The sequence below is a fragment of the Bos indicus genome, chromosome 2 (assembly GCF_029378745.1).
Source record: "Bos indicus isolate NIAB-ARS_2022 breed Sahiwal x Tharparkar chromosome 2, NIAB-ARS_B.indTharparkar_mat_pri_1.0, whole genome shotgun sequence".
NCBI classification, from domain to species: Eukaryota; Metazoa; Chordata; class Mammalia; order Artiodactyla; family Bovidae; genus Bos; species Bos indicus.
Window position 1 is genome coordinate 19,290,396 of NC_091761.1, and position 21,776 is coordinate 19,312,171.

At 39.3% G+C, this 21,776-nt stretch overlaps 2 protein-coding genes across 6 annotated transcripts in view; one reads left to right on the forward strand and one right to left on the reverse strand.

Moving 5' to 3' along the window:
* The first annotated feature begins 423 nt into the window (after positions 1-423).
* Positions 424-3,027, forward strand: LOC109566125 (intraflagellar transport protein 70B). Its single transcript, XM_019970248.2, has one exon. It carries the CDS (start codon positions 424-426, stop codon positions 2,416-2,418), a length of 1,995 nt encoding a protein of 664 aa, XP_019825807.2. The 3' UTR covers positions 2,419-3,027.
* A 6,237-nt stretch (positions 3,028-9,264) lies between these two features.
* The window catches only part of AGPS (alkylglycerone phosphate synthase), a 133,845-nt gene continuing 121,333 nt past the window's right edge, over positions 9,265-21,776 (reverse strand). For 2 of the 5 annotated variants that reach the window (XM_070798937.1, XM_070798934.1), the window contains one exon: positions 14,177-17,971. In XM_070798937.1, the coding sequence (XP_070655038.1) occupies positions 17,850-17,971 (122 nt within the window). In that variant the 3' untranslated portion in view covers positions 14,177-17,849. Of the gene's footprint in view, positions 9,760-12,391; positions 13,945-14,176; positions 17,972-21,776 lie in introns of those variants that run through there. The other 3 variants (XR_011569336.1, XR_011569335.1, XM_070798940.1) reach the window with 3 other exon arrangements.

The window sequence follows — 21,776 nt, forward strand, 5'->3', positions numbered from 1 at the left end:
GACACAACAGGCAGTCAACAATCCTCATTTACCATAGAACGGAAGGTGACCGCGACCTCATCTCCCCTCACCCCAGGGTCCGCCCCGAGGACTACGCCTCCCAGCATGCAGCGCGGCTACGTCCCCTGGCGGTGCGAACCGGTGCATGCCGGGAAGTAGAGTTTCCGTCTTCGAACGGCCAGAAGGTCTTTCCTTTCGCGTCTAACGCCGCTCACACTGGAGTCTTCAGGGACCAGGCCAATAATTGGAATACACACATTAGTGACTCTTTTCAATCTCAGGTTGATCGTTCCGCTGCAAAGTACTTTAGGAGCACCTCCCCACCCAAAAAAACCCATTAAAAACACCAACCTTTTTCGCAGCCTTCCGTTTCCGGTTGTCTTGTTGCCCTGGTAACGAGCGTAAGCAACCTCGGAGGCGGTTATGGCGGGCCTGGGGGGTTCGCAGATCCCCGACGGGGAGTTCACCGCGGTTGTCTACCGACTCATCCGGGATGCCCGGTACGCCGAGGCCGTGCAGCTGCTGGGCGGAGAGCTCCAGCGGAGCCCGAGAAGCCGCGCCGGGCTGTCGCTGCTGGGCTACTGCTACTACCGCCTACAGGAGTTCGCGCTGGCTGCCGAGTGCTATGAGCAGCTGGGCCAGCTGCACCCGGAGCTGGAGCAGTACCGCCTGTACCAGGCCCAGGCCCTGTACAAGGCCTGCCTTTACCCAGAGGCCACCCGCGTGTCCTTGCTCCTCCTGGACAACCCCGCCTACCACAGCCGGGTCCTCCGTCTCCAAGCCGCGATTAAGTACAGCGAGGCAGACCTGCCCGGGGCCAGGAGCCTGGTGGAGCAGCTACTGAGTGAAGGAGGAGAAGACAGCGGGGGCGAGAACGAGCTGGATGGCCAGGTCAATCTGGGTTGTTTGCTCTACAAGGAGGGACATTATGAAGCCGCGTGTTCCAAGTTCTCTGCGGCCCTGCAGGCTTCGGGCTACCGGCCTGATCTTTCCTACAACCTGGCTTTGGCCTATTATAGCAGCCGGCACTATGCCCTAGCTCTGAAGCATATCGCGGACATTATTGAGCATGGCATCCGCCAGCACCCAGAGCTGGGTGTGGGCATGACCACTGTGGGCATTGATGTTCGAAGTGTTGGCAACACCGTAGTCCTTCACCAGACTGCCCTGGTGGAAGCCTTCAACCTCAGGGCCGCCATAGAATACCAACTGAGAAACTATGAGGCGGCCCAGGAGGCCCTCACTGACATGCCACCAAGAGCAGAGGAGGAGTTAGACCCCGTGACCCTGCACAATCAGGCACTAATGAACATGGATGCCAGGCCCACAGAAGGGTTTGAAAAACTACAGTTTTTGCTCCAGCAGATCCCCTTTCCCCCAGAGACCTTTGGCAACCTGTTGCTGCTCTATTGTGAATATGAGTATTTTGACCTGGCAGCAGACGTCCTGGCAGAGAATGCCCATTTGACTTACGAATTCCTCACACCCTATCTCTATGACTTCTTGGATGCCATGGTCACTTGCCAGACAGCTCCTGAAGAGGCTTTCATTAAGCTTGATGGCCTAGCAGGGATGCTGACTGAACAGCTCCGGAAACTCACCATACAAGTGCAGGAAGCAAGACACAATAAAGATGATGAAGCTGTCAAAAAGGCAGTGAATGAATATGAGGACACCCTTGAGAAGTACATTCCTGTGTTGATGGCCCAGGCCAAAATCTACTGGAACCTTGAAAATTACCCAATGGTGGAAAAACTCTTCCGCAAATCTGTGGAATTCTGTAACGACCACCATGTGTGGAAGCTGAATGTGGCTCATGTTCTGTTCATGCAGGAAAACAAATACAAAGAAGCCATAGGTTTTTATGAGCCCATAGTCAAGAAGCATTATGACAACATCCTGAATGTCAGTGCTATTGTGCTGGCCAACCTGTGTGTTTCGTATATTATGATAAGTCAAAATGAAGAAGCTGAGGAGTTGATGAGGAAGATTGGAAAGGAGGAAGAGCAGCTCTCCTATGATGATCCAGATAAGAAAATCTACCATCTCTGCATTGTGAATTTGGTGATAGGGACGCTTTATTGTGCCAAAGGGAATTATGACTTTGGTATTTCCCGGGTTATCAAAAGCTTGGAACCTTGTAATAAAAAACTAGGAACTGATACATGGTATTATGCCAAAAGATGCTTCCTGTCATTATTAGAAAACATGTCAAAACACACCATCATGCTTCGTGACAGTGTCATTCAAGAATGTGTTCAGTTTTTAGAACACTGTGAACTTTATGGGAGGGACATACCTGCAGTTATTGAAGAAACCCTGGAAGAAGAAAGAATGCATATTGGAAAGAATACAGTCACATATGAATCCAGAGAGTTAAAAGCTTTGATTTATGAGATTATAGGATGGAATATGTAGTAATGTCTGATAGTGGACTTATCATAATGGCTTTATGTCTGTTTTTCACTCTTTTTTTAATCTCCAGTTAGCTACTGGCATCTTTACATTTGTTACACATTGGACTTTGTACAGTTTATAATAAAAATAATTAGTATTTTTTAAAAATCTTCACAAAGTGAAATATAAGAACATCTAGAAAGATTTATGAAAATTCAGAACTGCATGGGGACACTATTTCTATTAGAACTTGTTAGCACCCATGTTCCCTGTTACCATTGGTGCTTTGTATTTTGAGAGTGACCTGCGTAAGGGTTATATTATCCAGGGACTTGGTACTAGTCCTAACAGGCCCAGAACTCTGTAGTTAATGTCTAGGATTTCTTGGCTTTTAATAATCTCAGGGATTGTGTGTTCTAATTCACAGTTTGTAATGAATACATATTATATAGCATTAGGATGTTTTTCAGTTTTCAATATAAGATACAATGCTTTATGTAAACAAAATACCTTACATTATAAATTTTTTTGTTGCTGCTGGTTTTTTAATGTGCAAGTTAGTGGGAGACCTTGTGCCCTTAACATAATTATGGTGCTGTGGTTTAGAGACAATAAACAGTTGTCAAAGAATTTTACATAGTTTTCTTTTGTTCTACTTGTTAGTAATTTGAATATATAAGCAACATATAGTGTTTTTCATAACTGTTCTCATTTAAGTGAGGAATAGCAGAGGTACCTTGAGAACTCTGCTTACTTCCTACGTTTGTAACTTAGGATACGTTAATGCTGGCGTTGTTTCTGTGTGGTAACCTCTCAGGAAAAGAAAAATCTAAGCTATTTCCATGACCCCACCAAACTTCTCTTCCACCTCTATCACAGATGAAAAGGTCAGTTCTGAAACCTCATCTGGTAGACTGATAAGGCTAAGTTATGGCCACAACCCTTCCAATGAAAACCCCGCTCTTTCTGCTTAGGCATTTTTATTTTCTGAACCATACAAGAGCTTTACCTTGTTTCCCCACCCCTTTTCTTTCCATAAATCTGTCAACCCCAACTCTTGACCTGGCTTAGAGAAAAACAAAGTACCTTGAATTATATGAAACTGCTGATTTTGGAAGTTTTTAAACTACAAAACTAGCGATTTTTTATGGTCCAATCTAACAGTGTTCTATTGAAAGATAGTGAACCCTGCTGTGATGGTCAGTTCAGTTCAGTTGCTCAGTCATGTCCAACTCTTTCTGACTCCATGGACTGCAGCATGCTAGGCTTCCCTTCCCTATCTCTCCCAGAGCTTGCTCAAACTCATGTCCATTGAGTCGGTGATGCCATCCAACCATCTCATCCTCTGTCGTCCCCTTCTCCTCCTGCCTTCAATCTTTACCAGCATCAGGGTCTTTTCCAATGAATCAGTCCTTTGCATCTGGTGGCCAAAGTACTGGAGTGTCAGCTTCAGCATCAGTCCTTCCAATGAATATTCAGGACTCACTTCCTTTAGGATTGACTGGTTTGATCTCCTTGCAGTCCAAAAGACTCTAGAGTCTTCTCCAACACAGTTCAAAAGCATCAATTCTTCAGCGCTCAGCTTTCTTTATGCTCACATCCATACTGGAAAAACCATAGTTTGACAGACCTTTGTCAGCAAAGTAGTCTGCTTTTGAATATGCTGTCTAGATTGGTCATAGCTTTTCTTTCAAGGAGCAAGTGTCTTTTAATTTCATGGCTGCAGTCACCATCTGCAGTGATTTTGGAGACGCCCCCAAATAAAGTCTCTTACTGTTTCCATTGTTTGAACATCTATTTGCCATGAAGTGACGGGACTGGATTAACACCTGTAGTAACAGGCAAATTTGGCCTTGGAATACGGAATGAAGCAGGGCACAGGCTAATAGAGTTTTGCCAAGAGAACGCACTGGTCACAGTAAACACCCTCTTCCAACAACACAAGAGAAGATTCTACACATGGACATCACCAGATGGTCGACACCAAAATCAGATTGATTATATTCTTTGCAGCCAAAGATGGAGAAGCTGTATACAGTCAGCAAACACAAGACTGGGAGCTGACTGTGGCTCAGATCATGAGCTCCTTATTGTCAAATTCAGACTTAAATTGAAGAAAGTAGGGAAAACCACTAGACCATTCAGGTATGACCTAAATCAAATCCCTTATGATTATACAGTGGAAGTGAGAAATAGATTTAAGGGACTAGATCTGATAGAGTGCCTGATGAACTATGGACTGAGGTTCGTGACATTGTACAGGAGACAGGGATCAAGACCATCCCCATGGAAAAGAAATGCAAAAAAGCAAAATGGCTGTCTGGGGAGGCCTTACAAATAGCTGTGAAAAGAAGAGAAGTGAAAGCAAAGGAGAAAAGAAGGATATAAGCATCTGAATGCAGAGTTCCAAAGAATAGCAAGAAGAGATAAGAAAGCCTTCCTCAGTGATCAATGCATAGAAATAGATGAAAACAACAGAATGGAAAAGACTAGAGATCTCGTCAAGAAAATTAGAGATACCAAGAGAACATTTCATGCAAAGATGGGCTCAATAAAGGACAGAAATGGTATGGACCTAACAGAAGCAGAAGATATTAAGAAGAGATGGCAAGAATACACAGAAGAACTGTACAAAAAGGATCTTCACGACCCAAATAATCACGATGGTGTGATCACTCACCTAGAGCCAGACATCCTGTAATGTGAAGTCAAGTGGGCCTTAAAAAGCATCACACAAACAAAGCTAGTGGAGGTGATGGAATTCCAGTTGAGCTATTCCAAATCCTGAAAGATGATGCTGTGAAAGTACTGCACTCAATATGCCAGCAAATTTGGAAAACTCAGCAGTGGCCACAGGACTGGAAAAGGTCAGTTTTCATTCCAATCCCAAAGAAAGGCAATGCCAAAGAATGCTCAAACTACCGCACAATTGCACTCATCTCACATGCTAGTAAACTAATGCTCAAAATTCTCCAAGCCAGGCTTCAGTAATACGTGAACTGTGAACTTCCAGATGTTCAAGCTGGTTTTAGAAAAGGCAGAGGAACCAGAGATCAAATTGCCAATATCTGCTGGATCATGGAAAAAGCAGGAGAGTTCCAGAAAAACATCTATTTCTGCTTTATTGACTATACCAAAGCCTTGGACTGTGTGGATCACAATAAACTGTGGAAAATTCTGAAAGAGATGGGAATACCAGACCACCTGCCCTGCCTCTTGAGAAACCTGTATGCAGGTCAGGAAGCAACAGTTAGAACTGGACATGGAGCAACGGACTGGTTCCAAATAGGAAAAGGAGTACATCAAGGCTGTATATTGTCACCCTGCTTATTTAACTTCTATGCAGAGTACATCATGAGAAACGCTGGGCTGGAAGAAGCACAAGCTGGAATCAAGACTGCTGGGAGAAATATCAATAACCTCAGATATGCAGATGACACCACCCTTATGGCAGAAAGTGAAGAGGAACTAATAAAAAGCCTCTTGATGAAAGTGAAAGTGGAGAGTGAAAAAGTTGGCTTAAAGCTCAACATTCCAAAAACTAAGATCATGGCATCAGGTCCCATCACTTCATGGCAAATAAATGAGGAAACAGTGTCAGACTTTATTTTTCTTCATCTCCAAAATCACTGCAGATGGTGATTACAGCCATGACATTAAAAGACACTTACTCCTTGGAAGTAAAGTTATGACCAACCTAGATAGCATATTCAAAAGCAGAGACATTACTTTGCCATCAAAGGTCCGTCTAGTCAAGGCTATGGTTTTTCCAAGGGTAATGTATGGATGTGAGAGTTAGACTGTGAAGAAAGCTGAGCACTTAAGAATTGATGCTTTTGAACTGTGGTGTTGGAGAAGACTCTTGAGAGTCCCTTGGACTGCAAGGAGATCCAACCAGTCCATTCTGAAGGAGATCAGCCCTGGGATTTCTTTGGAAGGAATGATGCTAAAGCTGAAACTCCAGTACTTTGGCCACCTCATGCGAAGAGTTGACTCATTGGAAAAGACTCTGATGCTGGGAGGGATTGGGGGCAGGAGGAGAAGGGAACGACAGAGGATGAGATGGCTGGATGGTATCACTGACTCGATGGACGTGAGTTTGAGTGAACTCTGGGAGTTGGTGATGGACAGGGAGGCTTGGCGTGCTGCAGTTCATGGGGTCGCACAGAGTTGGACACGACTGAGCGACTGAACTGAACTGATGGGACTGGATGCCGTGATCTTAGTTTTTTGATGCTGAGTTGACAATTTTTTTTTCCTTCAAGGAGAAATCAGTTAGCCACATAGGTACCCATACAGGGACCCACATAGGTTCTCAGCATAAATCCTCTGTAGCATGACCTTCTGGGTGCTCAAATTCTACTAGATCTATCAGAAACTGGCTTATTATGAAGTCTAACAATTTTGAATTTATAGCAGTTTTATTCTTAATTACATAAGCTGATACCATTTGCCAGTGATATTTGAACCCACACTGGGAGGACAATCAGTGTTTAATGACCCCTTTAGTGCATCCCTTAGTGCAGTACCATCACTGGGAAATGTTCTTTAACTTCTGTGCTAAAAGTGTTGTTGCTTCATTGTGCAGTAGCTCCTGCCCTCTCAAGCTCCATAGCCCCTTAAAATTTGGAAAGTAAATCAATTGAAATCTTATTTTTAACAGCCATGTTTTAAAAATATTTTTTCTGCATATTTCCTCAACTTTTCTTAAAAAAAAAAAAAAAAGCAGAAAGTGTAAGTAATGTTAACCACCCAAAAGTAAATGTTTTCCAGATTCCCTTTTGCAAATAGTTCAGTCTTTATTCAGCCACACTCTATTTATCCAGGTGCTGTGTGTTTGTGGTTTGCATGTATGTGTAATTTAGCCTTTCAGAACATAAAAAGCTTTTCAGAGCAGTTTTTAACCCCTTGCCGCTAGGCAGTTGGGATTTCCTGGTTAGTAATGCATCAGGAAATCCTGACTGCTCCTACCACTGAGTGAAGGAATAAAGGTCAATTATGGCATTTGTCCCCTTCATTACACGAGCTCTCCAGAGAGGTACCCACCAGGATTGATAGATCCTGTTGCTGCCTGGCAACAGCCAAGCGTCCAAAACTGGCTGTCAGACCCCTGGACGAGACTGTGAAGATCTAACTCCCCAAACACTTACTGTCCTCTAGTTTTAGGATGTGTTTCTTTTAAACTCGCCTTCAAAGTACTCACCTCTGCTTACTGATGTCAGTAGACAAATAACTTTATGATGACTCCATATTGCCGTGTGAGCAAAGGCTTTCATCCCTAAAGCTTTTTTCTATGCTCCTAGAACTTCATGGACTCAGTGCTAAAAGCACTTTTCTCGACAAAAAAAAAAACAAAACCCTCTATTTCTTCAGCTTTTACTCCTTTACGATTTCTCCATAATACCTGGACAGTACATTTTAAAGGACTACATCCATTATTTCATAGTCTTAGTCAACCCACCTCCACACACGTTGAGAATATAAGCATGCTGTACACAAGTAGTTATTTCCATTTTCTCAGACATGAACAAAAACTTGCTCTGTGCAGAACCACCAAGTAGATTCATTTGATCAGTGACGTGACACGCCTACAAAAGCATTCATATTCCTCATGACGGCCCCTCTTTGAATTTGGCCTTAGCTGTGGCCAAGATATTCACACCAATGTTATTTGTGAAGGTCAGTGTACAGTGGCTAACTCTGACCCATCTGTGAGAAGCGGACAACTGGGAACTGGGGAAATGGTCGGGATGTTCGGCAGAGAGCATTGAGCAATGAGACGGCTGTAATCACAGATGGCATTCCCTCCCAGAGCGGTGAGACAGGAACGCACAGGCATGGCCTCTCAGACCTCAGAGGAGCACCTCAGAAGGAATCCTAACACAACTGTGATAGGTTTGGCCTGAGGTTATTAGAACAATTTGTGTGTAGAAGGCTATGGGGTAGATGCCCAAATAAATAAGCTTACAAGGAAAAGTGAGATAAGAAATGGCAAAAGAAAAAAAAAAATTTTTTTTAAGAAAGGGCAAATGGCTTGCAGGAGAAAGAAGCTTTACAGGAGTAACTTTTTGAGCCCTCTGCCATATATAACCATTGCCCGCACTCATTTCCACACTGGCACTTGGAGAGTTAGCAGTGCTGGAAGTCTAACCCAGGTAAGCGGCGTGTGGCTGTTTGCACTACCTGATTTTAAAACGGTAACATCACCAAAGACAAATCTTTCATTTCTAGTGAAGAGCAGCATTTCTAAATACAACCTTTTGTCTTATGTTCCTCAGTCTTTTTTTTTTTAATGACTACCAGCAATCTGGAAACATCTGGGAGACTGTGCTTTCCTGAAGGTGCCTTCTGCCACACTGAGCAGCTTCCTAGCAATGGTGTAAGTTGCAGCTCACTACCCACCATTCACTAACTGCCTCTTATTCCGTGTTGATCTACAGCCAGGACTAATGTAACATTTGGAGCTTTTGTTTTCATTTACTGGGCTATACCTTTCGTATTAGTCAAACAACACATTTTTTGATGAGCCCGTAACTGTGGGTTCTTGGTTGTCCAACTACATAATCACCATGACTGTAGCCACCAGATTCCAAATTTATACCTTCCTTCTAACTGTAAAATATATGCAACTTTTTGAGTACCTTAATGTCGCTCAAATCCTTCAGCAGCAACCTTAATTCTTAAATTAGCAGTTTTAAGGAACTGTGAATTTCCTAAGAACTTAGATTGGTTTTATATCATAAAAAAACATTTTTTTAATCTTAAATAGTTTTCAATTTCTAGTCTCCCTATAGAAAGATGTATAACTTATGGTAACAGGTTATTCTTACATTTTTAAGTACAGCTCAAAGGAATACAATATACAAATTATAAAAATGCAAATTTATTAAATCAAATACAGCACTTCCTTTTATGAGTTTCATATTAAACCTATAAAGGCATCATCACAGAACCTTGTGGATTAAACATTTACAGAGCATGACAGCACCTGGGACAAAAGGCTTCCTGATATCTCTATGGCATGTAGTCATGAAGATAGTGGTCTTTCCTCTGTACTTAGGAGACTCTGTTTCCTTACTTGTGGTCTTCAGCGGAAGGCAATGACTATAATCTACTTTAAAAGGCAGAAATTCTGTATGCATCTGACTTCTGACTGACTACACAGCACAAACAGCCTAGAGCAGTGAAGAAGCCAGCACAGAGGCACTTGATGTTGTCAGACCTGGCTCCATCTTCTGGCAATGCCACTTCCCGGCTACCAGCAGTGGGTGTCATTCATCGTCGCTAAACCTCAGTTGGGCTCCCCAGGTGGCACAGTGGTGAAGTATCTGCCTGCCACTGTAGGAGATACAGGTTTGATCCCTTGGAGAAGCAAATGGCAAGACACTCCATTATTCTTGCCTGAAAAATCCCATGGACAGAGGAGCCCGGTGGGCCACAGTCCACGGGGTCGCAGAGTTGGACATGACTGAGTGACTGAGCAAACCTCAATTATTTCACTGGTAAAAGGGGGACAATACCAGCCACTTTACAGGGCTGTTGTGATTACAATCAGAACTTCTTGTCTAGGGTTAAGTGCCCAGCAGTGTCTGGCCAATAAGGGGTAAATTAAAAAGTTATTAATGCAATAATCAATTCTAGGGTAGTGCATCCTAAGTCACTTTAGTCATGTCTGACTCTGTGACTCTATGGACTGTAACCCATCAGGCTCTTCTGTCCATGAGATTCTCCAGGCAAGAATACTGGAGTGCGTTGCCATGCCCTCCATCGGGGGATCTTCCTGACCCAGGGATTGAACTCATGTCTTTTATGTCCCCTGCACTGATAGGTGGGTTCTTCACCACTAAAGACATCTAGTGTTAAGCAAAAATACAGAGACTCAATTAGAATCTGGAGAAGGCAATGGCACCCCACTCCAGTGCTCTTGCTGGAAAATCCCATGGACGGAGAAGCCTGGTAGGCTGCAGTCCATGGGGTCGAGAAGGGTGGGACATGACTGAGTGACTTCACTTTCACTTTTCACTTTCATGCATTGGAGAAGGCATGGCAACCCACTCCAGTGTTCTTGCCTGGAGAATCCCAGGGACAGGGGAGCCTGGTGGGCTGCCGTCTGTGGGGTCACACACAGTCAGACACAACTGAAGCGACTTAGCAGCAGCAGCAACAGCAGCAATTAGAATTACTCAGACTCAGTCAGAAGGGACATCAGAGATTTTTATTTTACAAAAGATATTAGGCCCAAATAGGAAAAGTGACTTGCAGTTGGCAGATAAAAATTGAGCATCCACACAATTTCCAGACTAGAATACTTTCCAGTGTGTTCTTAGACTTAGAACTCTAACTTCTCCTAAATTATTTTATAGCTTATAGCCACACATTTCAGTCATTTAAAAAAATTATCTTTCCAGCTCTAATGTGGGCACAAAAAGGTACAAAGGATGTAGCAAAACTTTGCAAGAATGGATTTAGAGGTTTCCATCAGCCAATACTACACACAATCAACAGACATCAGGAAATGCTGCACAAGTGGAGTTTACAAGCATACTGAAAAAGAAAGAGGCCCCTGAGGGCAAACACAGGCAAAAGTAAATGTGATAGCAGTAGGACCCCATTTGTTTTTCTGATAGGGTAGCACAGGAAAACTGGAGCAGTAAGGTTTATCAAAGGATTTCAGTCTGGCATCTGGAGATTTAAATCAAGTAGATGTAATTGCATGTTTAGTGTCTAACTGGCATAAACGTTGATTCATTGAAAGAAAGCCTATTTGTTGACAAAATGCAAAAAAGAGGTGAACAACAGCATGCTAAGTGGAAATACTAGTGCCCTGACTCTTGAATGCTTTTTCCTGGATGTGTTATTGGGCAGGCCCTGGCTATGAGTTCCACAGACCCGCCATTACTTGGATAAGAATCCAGAACAGTGCATGTCTCAATTCTACTGCTGTCCCAAAGCTGGATGGGGCAAAGAGTATTCCTTGTAAGAGCCAAGAATCTAAAATTTTGAAAATCTGCAACTAAATAGAGTAAGACACAAATTTTAGTAAGAATAAATATAAGTAATGAGGCTTTATATATATATTAAAAAAATCAGCCTCCATGGAGATGTGGCCAAAATGGAACATGCAGAAAAGACAAACTGTTAAATTCAAGGTCAGTGTGAGGTGCCAGTGCAAGGTCCAGCACAGATGCATGAGTGACTAAGAATATTGGAACAAGGAATAAGGAAATCATTGGAACTATTCTGGAACAGGTAGGTCTTGACACCTCATTTTAAGAACATCAAGTAGGCATATATGGAGACAGATGGGGGTCTGGAAGTGACAGGAGCAACAGCTGACTGGAAAAATCTAGGGGAACATGAGCTGTCTTTAAATATCTGAAGAGCTGCCCTGCAGCAGAGCAACAGCACAATCTTTACAACTAGCTAAGACAGAGGTCACATTAATGGACAGAAGGACACAGATTTTGGTCTAATAGGCAAAAATCTATGAATTCTGGAAGATTTCAGAAATGGGGAAAAGGCTTGCTAGAAAGGCAATAAATTCCCATGTGGTCACAGCAAATGTTCAGCAGGATGAGGTTATCTGTTTGTGGCCTGGGGGGATGGAAAGGTTGGTAGCAATTATGTTTGACCAAAAGTAAGACGAGATGATTTCTAAGGTTCATTCAGACTAAGCCTTATATGAGCCAAGTAGAAAACTGCTTTAACTAACTATAACTAACTTATAAGGGCTATAATCTTGAAATTTATCAAGTAAGACCGGGTTTAACAGGTTCAATCCCTAATTATTTCAGAGTCCACACAGCTCCAACCTTCCCTCCAGTGTGGGAACCACAGGCAGGGACAAATTAGCATCTGTTCACTGGTCATTCACTACCGGAGAGACTACTTATAGGAACAGACTGTGTCGTTGTTCTCTGAGGATAGCATGAAGCTGTCAACAAAGACTAAATGAAATCAACAAGAACAAAGCAACAATTTCTGTAACAACGAGTGGTTTGGGTATTGTTTTATTATTTTTTCCCCAGCACATCTTAAAAATCACACATGGGCATTTACTTATAGAACAGTACAGTCTAGGAAAAGCAGTAAAAGGAGAATCCAAACAGACACTGAAAGCACAGTAAACAGACTGTGTTGAGCCCTTTGGAAAACAGTATGGCTCAGCATGAACTGACAAAGCTACGCTGGAACCCCTTAGCAATTTTCCTTCCCACTACATATCCACTTTGAAGACTATTAGTATAAAGAGAAGAACTGTTTGTATGCGTTAGTTACAGCAGTATAATGGCTTACATACAAGTGCTTACCCACGTGTAGTTCCCAAAAGGTGACTACAGTACTGGCAGGAAAGATGCACTGCCTTGGAGGAAGACTCAGGATAAGATATTATTCAAGTCAAGTTGTATCAGAGCCAAAGTATTTCACAGGCTTAGCAAAAAAAGGACAAAAATTAGGAAACATAACCTACACATATTTCTCATAAGATTTATCATTGTTCAGAAACAAATATGTATTACTCTGAAGGCACCATCACACAAAAAAGGACTGACACACAACGTGAGGAATAGGAACCCCACCCTCCCACCCCACTCCAGGCTCTGCTCCTCAGGGAGCTGTGCGAGCAGACAGCTAAAATGTGCAGTGGGCGTCTCCACGCACAGGGAGTATGCCACATTCACCGAGCCACATCTTAGGGCTGCTAAGTTGGGACAGCAGGAATGAAAATGCAAAAGTACATGTAAATCCCACTGACTGAATAGGTGTACCTAAGAGTACAGGTCTACCACACAATTAGTTAAATATGCAAGAATAGGTGATTGAAACCAACACTGTGGAAGGGCTCTTCCATGTTTCTACATACAACTCCTTGATTCCTGATGTGTTCTCGAAGAGGAATAGCTTTGAACTGCTACACAAGTTCTGTCTTTAAAGACTAATCCTCTGCCACTCATTTTAAATAATGGCTATTTCATGGGAGGGGAAAAAAAAAAATCCCAACAAGGCACTGTACGCTTTGGGGGAATATTCTTTAAATAGCTCAAAAAATAATTATTTATAGAAAGTGTATACCAGCACACGTGTTTCATGTCCTTTTTGGATATGTGAACAAGACTGCTTTAGTGATTAAACAAAATGTTTTATCATAGAGTGCTCACAAAAAACACTACCAACAACAAGATGCCTTAAAAACATGTACATATACTACTTAGAAACCCACACTAAAACATTTGTTTCCTTTCTCTCTCTCTCTCATTTGGAAGTTCAGAGTATTTGAAAAATGTTCTTAATGATACTTAATGTATTATATTGTTCCTTGTGGGGAAAAAAGTATAAAGTAAACTCCTTAGGGAAGCAAAAAGAAATCTTTTCATGCTCACAGAATTAAAGTTACTTAATTCTATGATGGTTCTTTGGCTTCAGTGGTCCTTACTCACGTTTCTTAAGCAACTGTTGTGGTTAGAAGAGCACACAAGTGCTCATTCTTTGAGGATCTTCCAAAGTTCAAATGGGAATGCTTCAGGTTCACAGGAAACTAAACATCTCCTAGGAATATAACATTGATTTAAAATAATTAGAGAGTAATAAAACCTAGCTAACAATATACTCAGCTATAAATCCAAAAGGATTTAGTTATGTTTAGGTTGTATTTGATTATGCTTCATTAATAAAATTATAAAAATTTTCTTTTCAAATTAGTGGAAATATGAAGATGAAAAACTAAAACTGAAAGACAAACCCAGGTGCAAACAGAAGAACAAACACCTTCATACTCCCCTGGAAGAAAAAAATGTCTTAGACCCAGGTCCATTTTATTAATAAGTTTCTATAATCTGGTGACATTACAGGTAGCTTTTACAGTTATATTTCATACTAAAGACAAATAGTTGGCTTAGGGAGAAGAAAGCTGAGTAACTTACATACTTTATGTCACACACTGTATTTCAATAGTTTAAAACAATTGTTTACACTTCTTGGATTTTAGCATCAATGTGTATGAAATTAGTAAGGATTAAACACATATATTGACAGGTGGCTCATTTGGGAATGTGAAGACTTTAAGCTTCCAGAACTCGTTAAGCCAAAGGTGGTTCTGGATTCTTCAGTCCTAACCTGGCACTTCTTATTTTTGGCTTTTCACACACCATGAGCTAAACCCTAATTAAAATTAAAGTTGCTAAAGATTAAGTGGTAACAAAAAGTTATTAAAGCTGTCTTTAACTCCTGTCTTAGTGCTTCCTAAAATGTAGATATGCTTTCCACAGAATTCCACCTTGGTTGCTTCGAGCACCCACATGTGCAGTTTATGCATCGATGCATAATAAATATTTGTGCCCTATGTTTACATAGAATAAATGCTCAACCAAACTCAGTCCATTGGAGCAGCTGAGTTACAGACTTCAGCTTGGGACCACAGGGCTTTTCTGATCGACTATAGCTAGGAAGTAGAAAATATAAAAATATGACAGCAGAAAATCACTGGAGTCAACATGCAAAAGTCATTTAAAAAAATGCAAGCTAGGACTTACTTAGCAGTTACTAAAGGGATATTCTGAAAGAGGTTTTCTTGTAACCACCTGTATCTGGTTTAATACACAAACTGATAGACGCTCATCCTTCATTGTATTTTTGGTTTCCAAAAATACATCAACACAGCTATGTATACCAGAAGGCTTCCAGCTTCATAATTAGCTTTCAGGTAAGAGTACTATTTAGGAAGAAAACTCCCAATTCCTCAACAAAGGAAAGAATTTAATCCTCTTTCTTTGTGGTAAAATGCTGGGCACAATAAACATGTGGCTTTTGCAATTCTAACTAAAACTAAAAAGCTCATGTTACTTAGTATAATAAACTCACTTATACATTGTAAAGTGCACCGAACATTAAGGCAACCATTTCTCTAAGGGTCAATAAAGCTTGTTCATACTGAGTCCTTAGTATTCAATGCCATTTCGCACTAGCAGCAATTCCTATTCCCACTAAAACGCCAACTCAAATGTGACATTATCAAATAAAATATTAGAAACAAGACTAATTTTAGAAGGACAAATCAATGTTATACAGTCCTGAAAACCAAATAGGCTACATAAATAAACTTATTCAAGCCTCACATAAGCAACATCCCCTGGCTTTAACTTTTATGAAGCCATTTTCAGATATTTCAGAAATAGGAGGCAAGGTTTTAAGTGCTTCTGTTGTATACAAGAACTCAACTCTCTGCGGACACTAAGTATATGCTCAGGTGCCTCTCAGCAGCAGGAGTGTGGAAGCAGGGAAAGGCTTTCTGATTTACTAAATCAGAATGAAACAGTACTGACAAGTGTTCATGTGTTTCAAACTCATCCCTGTAGAAATGATTCGAACTACAAAATGTAGTCATCACTACAAAATCAAGGTTGGGGAGTCAGGCATGCATGGGAGAAGAAAAACAAAAGCATAAATCACTAATTTCCATAAGGTTCATGTAGAATAGTGAACCAACAATTTCAGGTGTTACATTTCCTAATTCTGAAGTTGCTGAATCCTGAACTCCCTGGGAAAGAATGTTATAACAATCACGTGCAAAGGAATGGATCTGCTTATGAATCTATGTTTTATTGTAAAAATATTATTCAGAAACATGTATACACGTCAGTGAGATATTAGTACTGTATTAAATTTTACATTTTGATCACCAATTAGAGAAGTTAGTTTCATGAATAGATGCATTTTGTAAAGCTGAGATTCTTATAACCCTAGAAGCAAGTGTTACTTCCTTCATCAGGTAACCAACTATTTCAAATATCAAGGGCTTGAAGCAAAGATCTGCTGGAAATTTTATAATTAAAAATAAATCACCAATGAAGAGAGGCAGCATCTCATAAATATTGTGTTTTTGTTAAACTAATAGTTCAATTTTATTTGCTTACAGATTTTATTAGTTTGAGGCCAATTTTGTTAAAAATTATTTATCATTTTGAAGTCTTAAAATATCACTTTGTCAATTTTAGATTTTCACTTTTCTGGTTAAGGCTACTTCAGATATAAAAGGTATCAAACTGCCCAAAAATACTTTGGAGCTGTTGCTACATAAACAGACAGTGTGTCCTTTTAAAGGATCGTCTGCATTTTGACTTACATAACTGATCAAATATTAATTTTAAAAAAATTATCAAAAGTTAGGTATTGCATTAATAAAAGAATCCATCTCAAAATGTGAATCATGAACCTTGACAGTGATTCAAAGTAACTATTTTAATATGCATGTTTGAATGTAAAAATGTTTGCTATATGTGGTTAATGTTCTATTATTTAAGAAATATGATATTTCAAACATTTTATTATGGCATGTGTATTAGTAACTACTGTTTTAAAAATTTAGGTTAAACCAGTAATTCAAAAAAGGCATTAAACCATTATTAAAAACTAAATTGAAACTTTACTTTTATATGGAAATTTTTCATGTTGTTTGGGCTTTTTTACAAAAAGTTTTTTCTCATTAAAACTATTGAGGTTTTCATATTTCAGTAGCTGAATGATGACTGCGTTTCTTTAGCCAAACAATTCTTTGAACTGGAGACATTCAGTGTAAGGAGTCTTCCTCTTCTGCTCCTATTGCAGCTTCTTCTGAATCTCAGCAACAAGAATGTGAAATGAGAAACATCAGTACTCTAAATTGAATAAAGGCATTTCTTTCATGGTAAACCTTTTTCTTCACATACAATGAATGAGACATTGGCTTTCCTTATAAAACATATAAAGAATGAATTAGGATATAACCATGCATTATCTCAGTGATACAAATTCAACTCATACCCCAGGAGAAACAGAAATATGGAGAACAAAAGATGTCCCCTGACAGAATAATCATCCTGATGATTTAAGGTTTCATAACTGGACACTAATTTCAAAGAAAAATGTAGGCCAATCATCTTACAGAACTGGAGGCATCCTAAGTAAGAGGCTGCCTATACTCTTTGATGGGTATTCTCCCTTAATGGCCTATTCACACTAGTAATGCACTCTTAAAAAAAATACATGTATATAACTCCTCAGTGGAATCCTTCCCTACATAGCTGCTTCCCAGAAACCTTTTAAAAAGGGGGCTAGAGAAACAATAGATGACACCAAAATCTGCCTTTGTTCCCCAAGAAGAAACATCAATACAAAACAGCTGGTAGCATCCTCCTCTGAAATAACAACTGGGAGCCAGCCTTGTGCTGCCTGACTGAAATTTGAAATGACAACCAGTTGGCTGTAAACTAATGCACCTACAATGAGAGAGATTTAGGAATACCATCTGTCAATCCATAGATGCAGAAACAAAACAAACTACAGAATGAAACAAACTTATTTTAAACCAACAAACAAATGCAGCTGAAATAAAAGTCCATGATATATTTGATTACTGGTATAACCATAGTTAAAGACTTAAAATAAAAGTGACATTTTTCTTATCAATAGTAATGGATTTATAAAAGGTTTCTGTTTCCAAAGATGTTATTGGGGTCCACATATTCCTTGACAGACTTCAGCATCCCAAAGCCGACATCAGAGATACTTTCCTTTAGCCACTGCTTCCGTAACTTGCCCACTGAAAAAACAAAATCAAAAATGCTTCAATATACACTATGATGCTGGAAACCAATCAATCTTGCGACCATGAATGAACAAACACTGTGTGATAAATGCTTTTATTCAAAAATGAGAAATGTTTTGCTTTATTTGATTTATTGAGCCCACCAGACTATCAAGCTCATTAAGCCCAATGTATTCCCAGGGGAAGCCTGTGCTCCACAGTATCTCCTTTCTCTGCAGACTATAAAATGGAGATGGAGGAAGCTTGGACTGAGATTATGGCCCATTTTACAAATAACAAAATGAGAAAAACATGCGTTTCAAAAGAACCCACCTCTGGTCTTTACCAAAACATGCCAACGTTTCAGAGAAAATAAAATTAACTAAAGAAAACACATCCAGATGATTTTTTGGGGGGTATACTAGAGCAAAAATGACAAGATATATATATATCCATAAAATATTCTGAGAAGAACAAAATTGTTTAAAAAATTGAAAAAATCTGAACTTTGGGCTTAAGAAAAAAAATATGGTTATGAAGCTTTCCATTTGCATTTTCTTTCCATGTGACTTCATAATAAATTTGCATGTTCAAATAATGGTTATTTTTATTCCTATTGTTTTTCCAGAATTAGAGGTTTTTTTAGTCACTGAATAAATCAAATACCTAAACCATCTTAAATGTAATTATCAGATTTTACATACTATATGTTTCCCTTCTTGTTTTCTAAGTCCTGCTAATTTATTCTGAGAATAACGAATATAATAGCAGCATCAATTATATTTTAAAAGTCATTCAATGAAAAATATAATCTTTTCTAAGTAGAACTTTTGTAAGAAAGGATATGTACTTAATCTATAAAAGAATTCTGAAACATCAACTTGCTGTGGCATTAAAAGGCAAAGCAAGATGCTGACTTCTCAGTGGAAAAATGGATAAACCTTATTTATGGCTAGATTATTTGTGGTCAGTACTTGTCAAATGTATTATTGCAATAATTGAATTCAAATGGTCATTTTCCACAAATGTTCATTAATGATCTAAGTCATCAACAATGATTTAATTGGCCAACTAAAATGGGAAAGCTTCTTTCATTAAAGCATTCAGCCTGTCATTCTAAAATGCACTCCCATTTATCAGGCTGCAGTGATACACCATAGTATCTGCCTTCTGGAAATCTTAAATACCATTTTAAGCTCAAATCAAACCATCTTTTCTGTCTAGTTTTCCAGGAAACAATCGTCATTAAAATAATAAATAGCATGACATTCTCAGAAAGCAAAATATTCTGCTTGGCTTCTGGAAATAAAAAAGTACTGCTGGTATTAAGATGACGGAAAATGCTCTACAGCAGGAGAAAAAAATCTTAAATTCAAAAGAAAAATTCTGTTTAAAAGAGTTTTAAAATCAGAAGCTGAACATACAAATTCCTACTCATGCAATCTCTGCCACCTGAAAGATGTCCTACCAGGTCCTTATCCCTGACAACTCATCACAATGCCTCAGCCTGAGTTTTCTCATCTGCAAAGGGATTAGAATCTATAGGATCTTTTCACCTCAAATATCGGATGATTTTAACACTTAAAGTTACAAATCAGTTATTTCCAAATTTGCTCCAGGGTATTAAAAAGAAAACAAACCTACTCTGTGAGTAGTAAAAGTGTCATTATTTTAAGCCACCGACACTGAGGCAACTCAGGAGAGTGGGGTGAAAAGCACTCAATGCCAGTCTCCACTGTTATCTGTAATATAGTTTCACTGAATGTGTCCTGTGGTTATGGATGTAATTGTCCTGAAAAGACTGCAAACAACTGCTCCAACAAGATGGAGCACATTAGAACCTCAGCAGGATGCCCAACAGCTAGCTTGTCTGCCTGGTTTTACACCTCTAGTAATAATGCAATTCCACAAGGAACTGAACCATCATCTGAGAAGCCACCCAACTGCCATTGCATATTTAATGAAGTCACTCACCAAGCGCTGGAAAACAGAAGGTGCTTGGAGTGCATCATTAGTTCTGTCAGAAGGATAATTTACACATCTATCTTGTCAAATTTTCTATGGTTTATACTTTTACAATAATCAATCTAACATACATTTGATTAGTGAACTAGAAAGTAGAAAAGAAAGAAAGGCAGTACAGGCAGCATAGCTATGGCCCCTCATAACCATATCTGATAAAAGAATTTAACCCCCTGATGATCTGATGGCAGAGGTCTGTGAGCTTCTTCTGTTAGTGATAAGAAAATTTATACTGAAGTCAGAAATCACAATTTATGCAATTAAAGGGATGAGAAATTTTTTTGGTTTTGCTTAACAATTTAAGTCAACTACACTACAGGATAAATGTACAAATGAAAAATAGAGCTTAAGCAGAAATGCTTAATGAGCATTTATAATAAGAGATTATGGGAAATAGTCTTCATAAAATTCTAGAGAACCTTCTTCTCTGGCTGCTTCAGATGAATAAATAAATTAAAACACAACAATGAAACATCAAAGGCCCTAATCCCAAAGGGGAGATCACACTTGAAAGTAGAAGACTTTCATTTTTTAGAGCTAAACAACAGCAATAATAATGCCATTTGTACAGTCTTTATTTTCATTGTTAGGAATTTTAGAAATTAGCTGGTTAGACTGATCTGGACATATGTAACACACGTGTGTGCATAACTATACAGTAGCTGCTTAAACATTTACAGAATCATTTTCAGAAAAGGTAGAAACAACACTCTGTCCTTTATGCAACATGCCATACTAAAGGGGAGAATGGATGAATGAAAACAGCAAATAATAGACGGTCAAGACTATTTCAACATTTCTTGAATGAATAGCTATCCATGAAAAGGCTTGTGTACATTCACACTACATGAAGCTTATTCCTCTTTCTAGACCGAGATTATCTGATGTGTGGGGGTATTCATGACTACTGACTCAAATACATCCCTTTGAGTTCTGATTCTCTAGAAGTATAAACCTAGCTTGAGAGCTAACAGTGAGCTAGAAAAAGCCAAGCCCACCACTTCTCAACATAAGAAAAAGACCCTGTATTCCACAATTCACATTTTTTCTATATATTCAATGTTCAGAGTGCTCAAGTCAGGTATTTAAGAGTCTTAAATATATTTTTAAAGATACAAAAATCATAAGCCAGCCAAATAATAAACAGTCCAGAAAAATAATGGGAGGAAATTCTTTTTCTGCTTAATGAAGAGTGGAATTCACTTTTTTAAGAATTTCTCATAAATACAGACAGAATAAAATAAATATTTTGTGTTTTTTCCACAATATACAGTACATATTAATAATTATACTTTTGGAACAGAGAAAATAGAAGCTTTTGCGGATAATCTTTGAAATCATAGGCTCAACAGTCCCCTCTGGATGTTAACAGCTCCAAGAAAGAATATACTTTGTGTGGAAATCAACAGAAAAGAATGAACTGACCTGTATACAAGGGGGACAGGTAATGGGAGTCGTGCGTGGAATGTGTGGACACGGTGGCCAGTCTAGCCACCAAAAATTATTTGGAGGGGGCAAAAGAATTAGCAGAAACTACCAAATAATCTCATCTTAAAAGGGACACATCTAGTGTCTGCTAGTCAGAATTCTTTTCAGCTAAATTAAAAACTTTTGAATTATGGAGTTGATTACAAGGTTGAAAAGATCTATTATACACTTATGTTTAAAATTATGAAATGGGCTGAACTTTTAGAAGATTATTGAAGCCAAAGCCTAGAATCAGAATTTAGCCAGTTAAAAGTACGTAACCATTATTCTAACAACTGTATTTTGAAAGCTCTAGTTTAAGCATCTTTTT

Coding starts and splice junctions, on each gene's coding strand:
- LOC109566125 (XM_019970248.2), top strand. CDS start 424: ATGGCGGGCCTGGGGGGTTCGCAGATCCCCGACGGGGAGTTCACCGCG.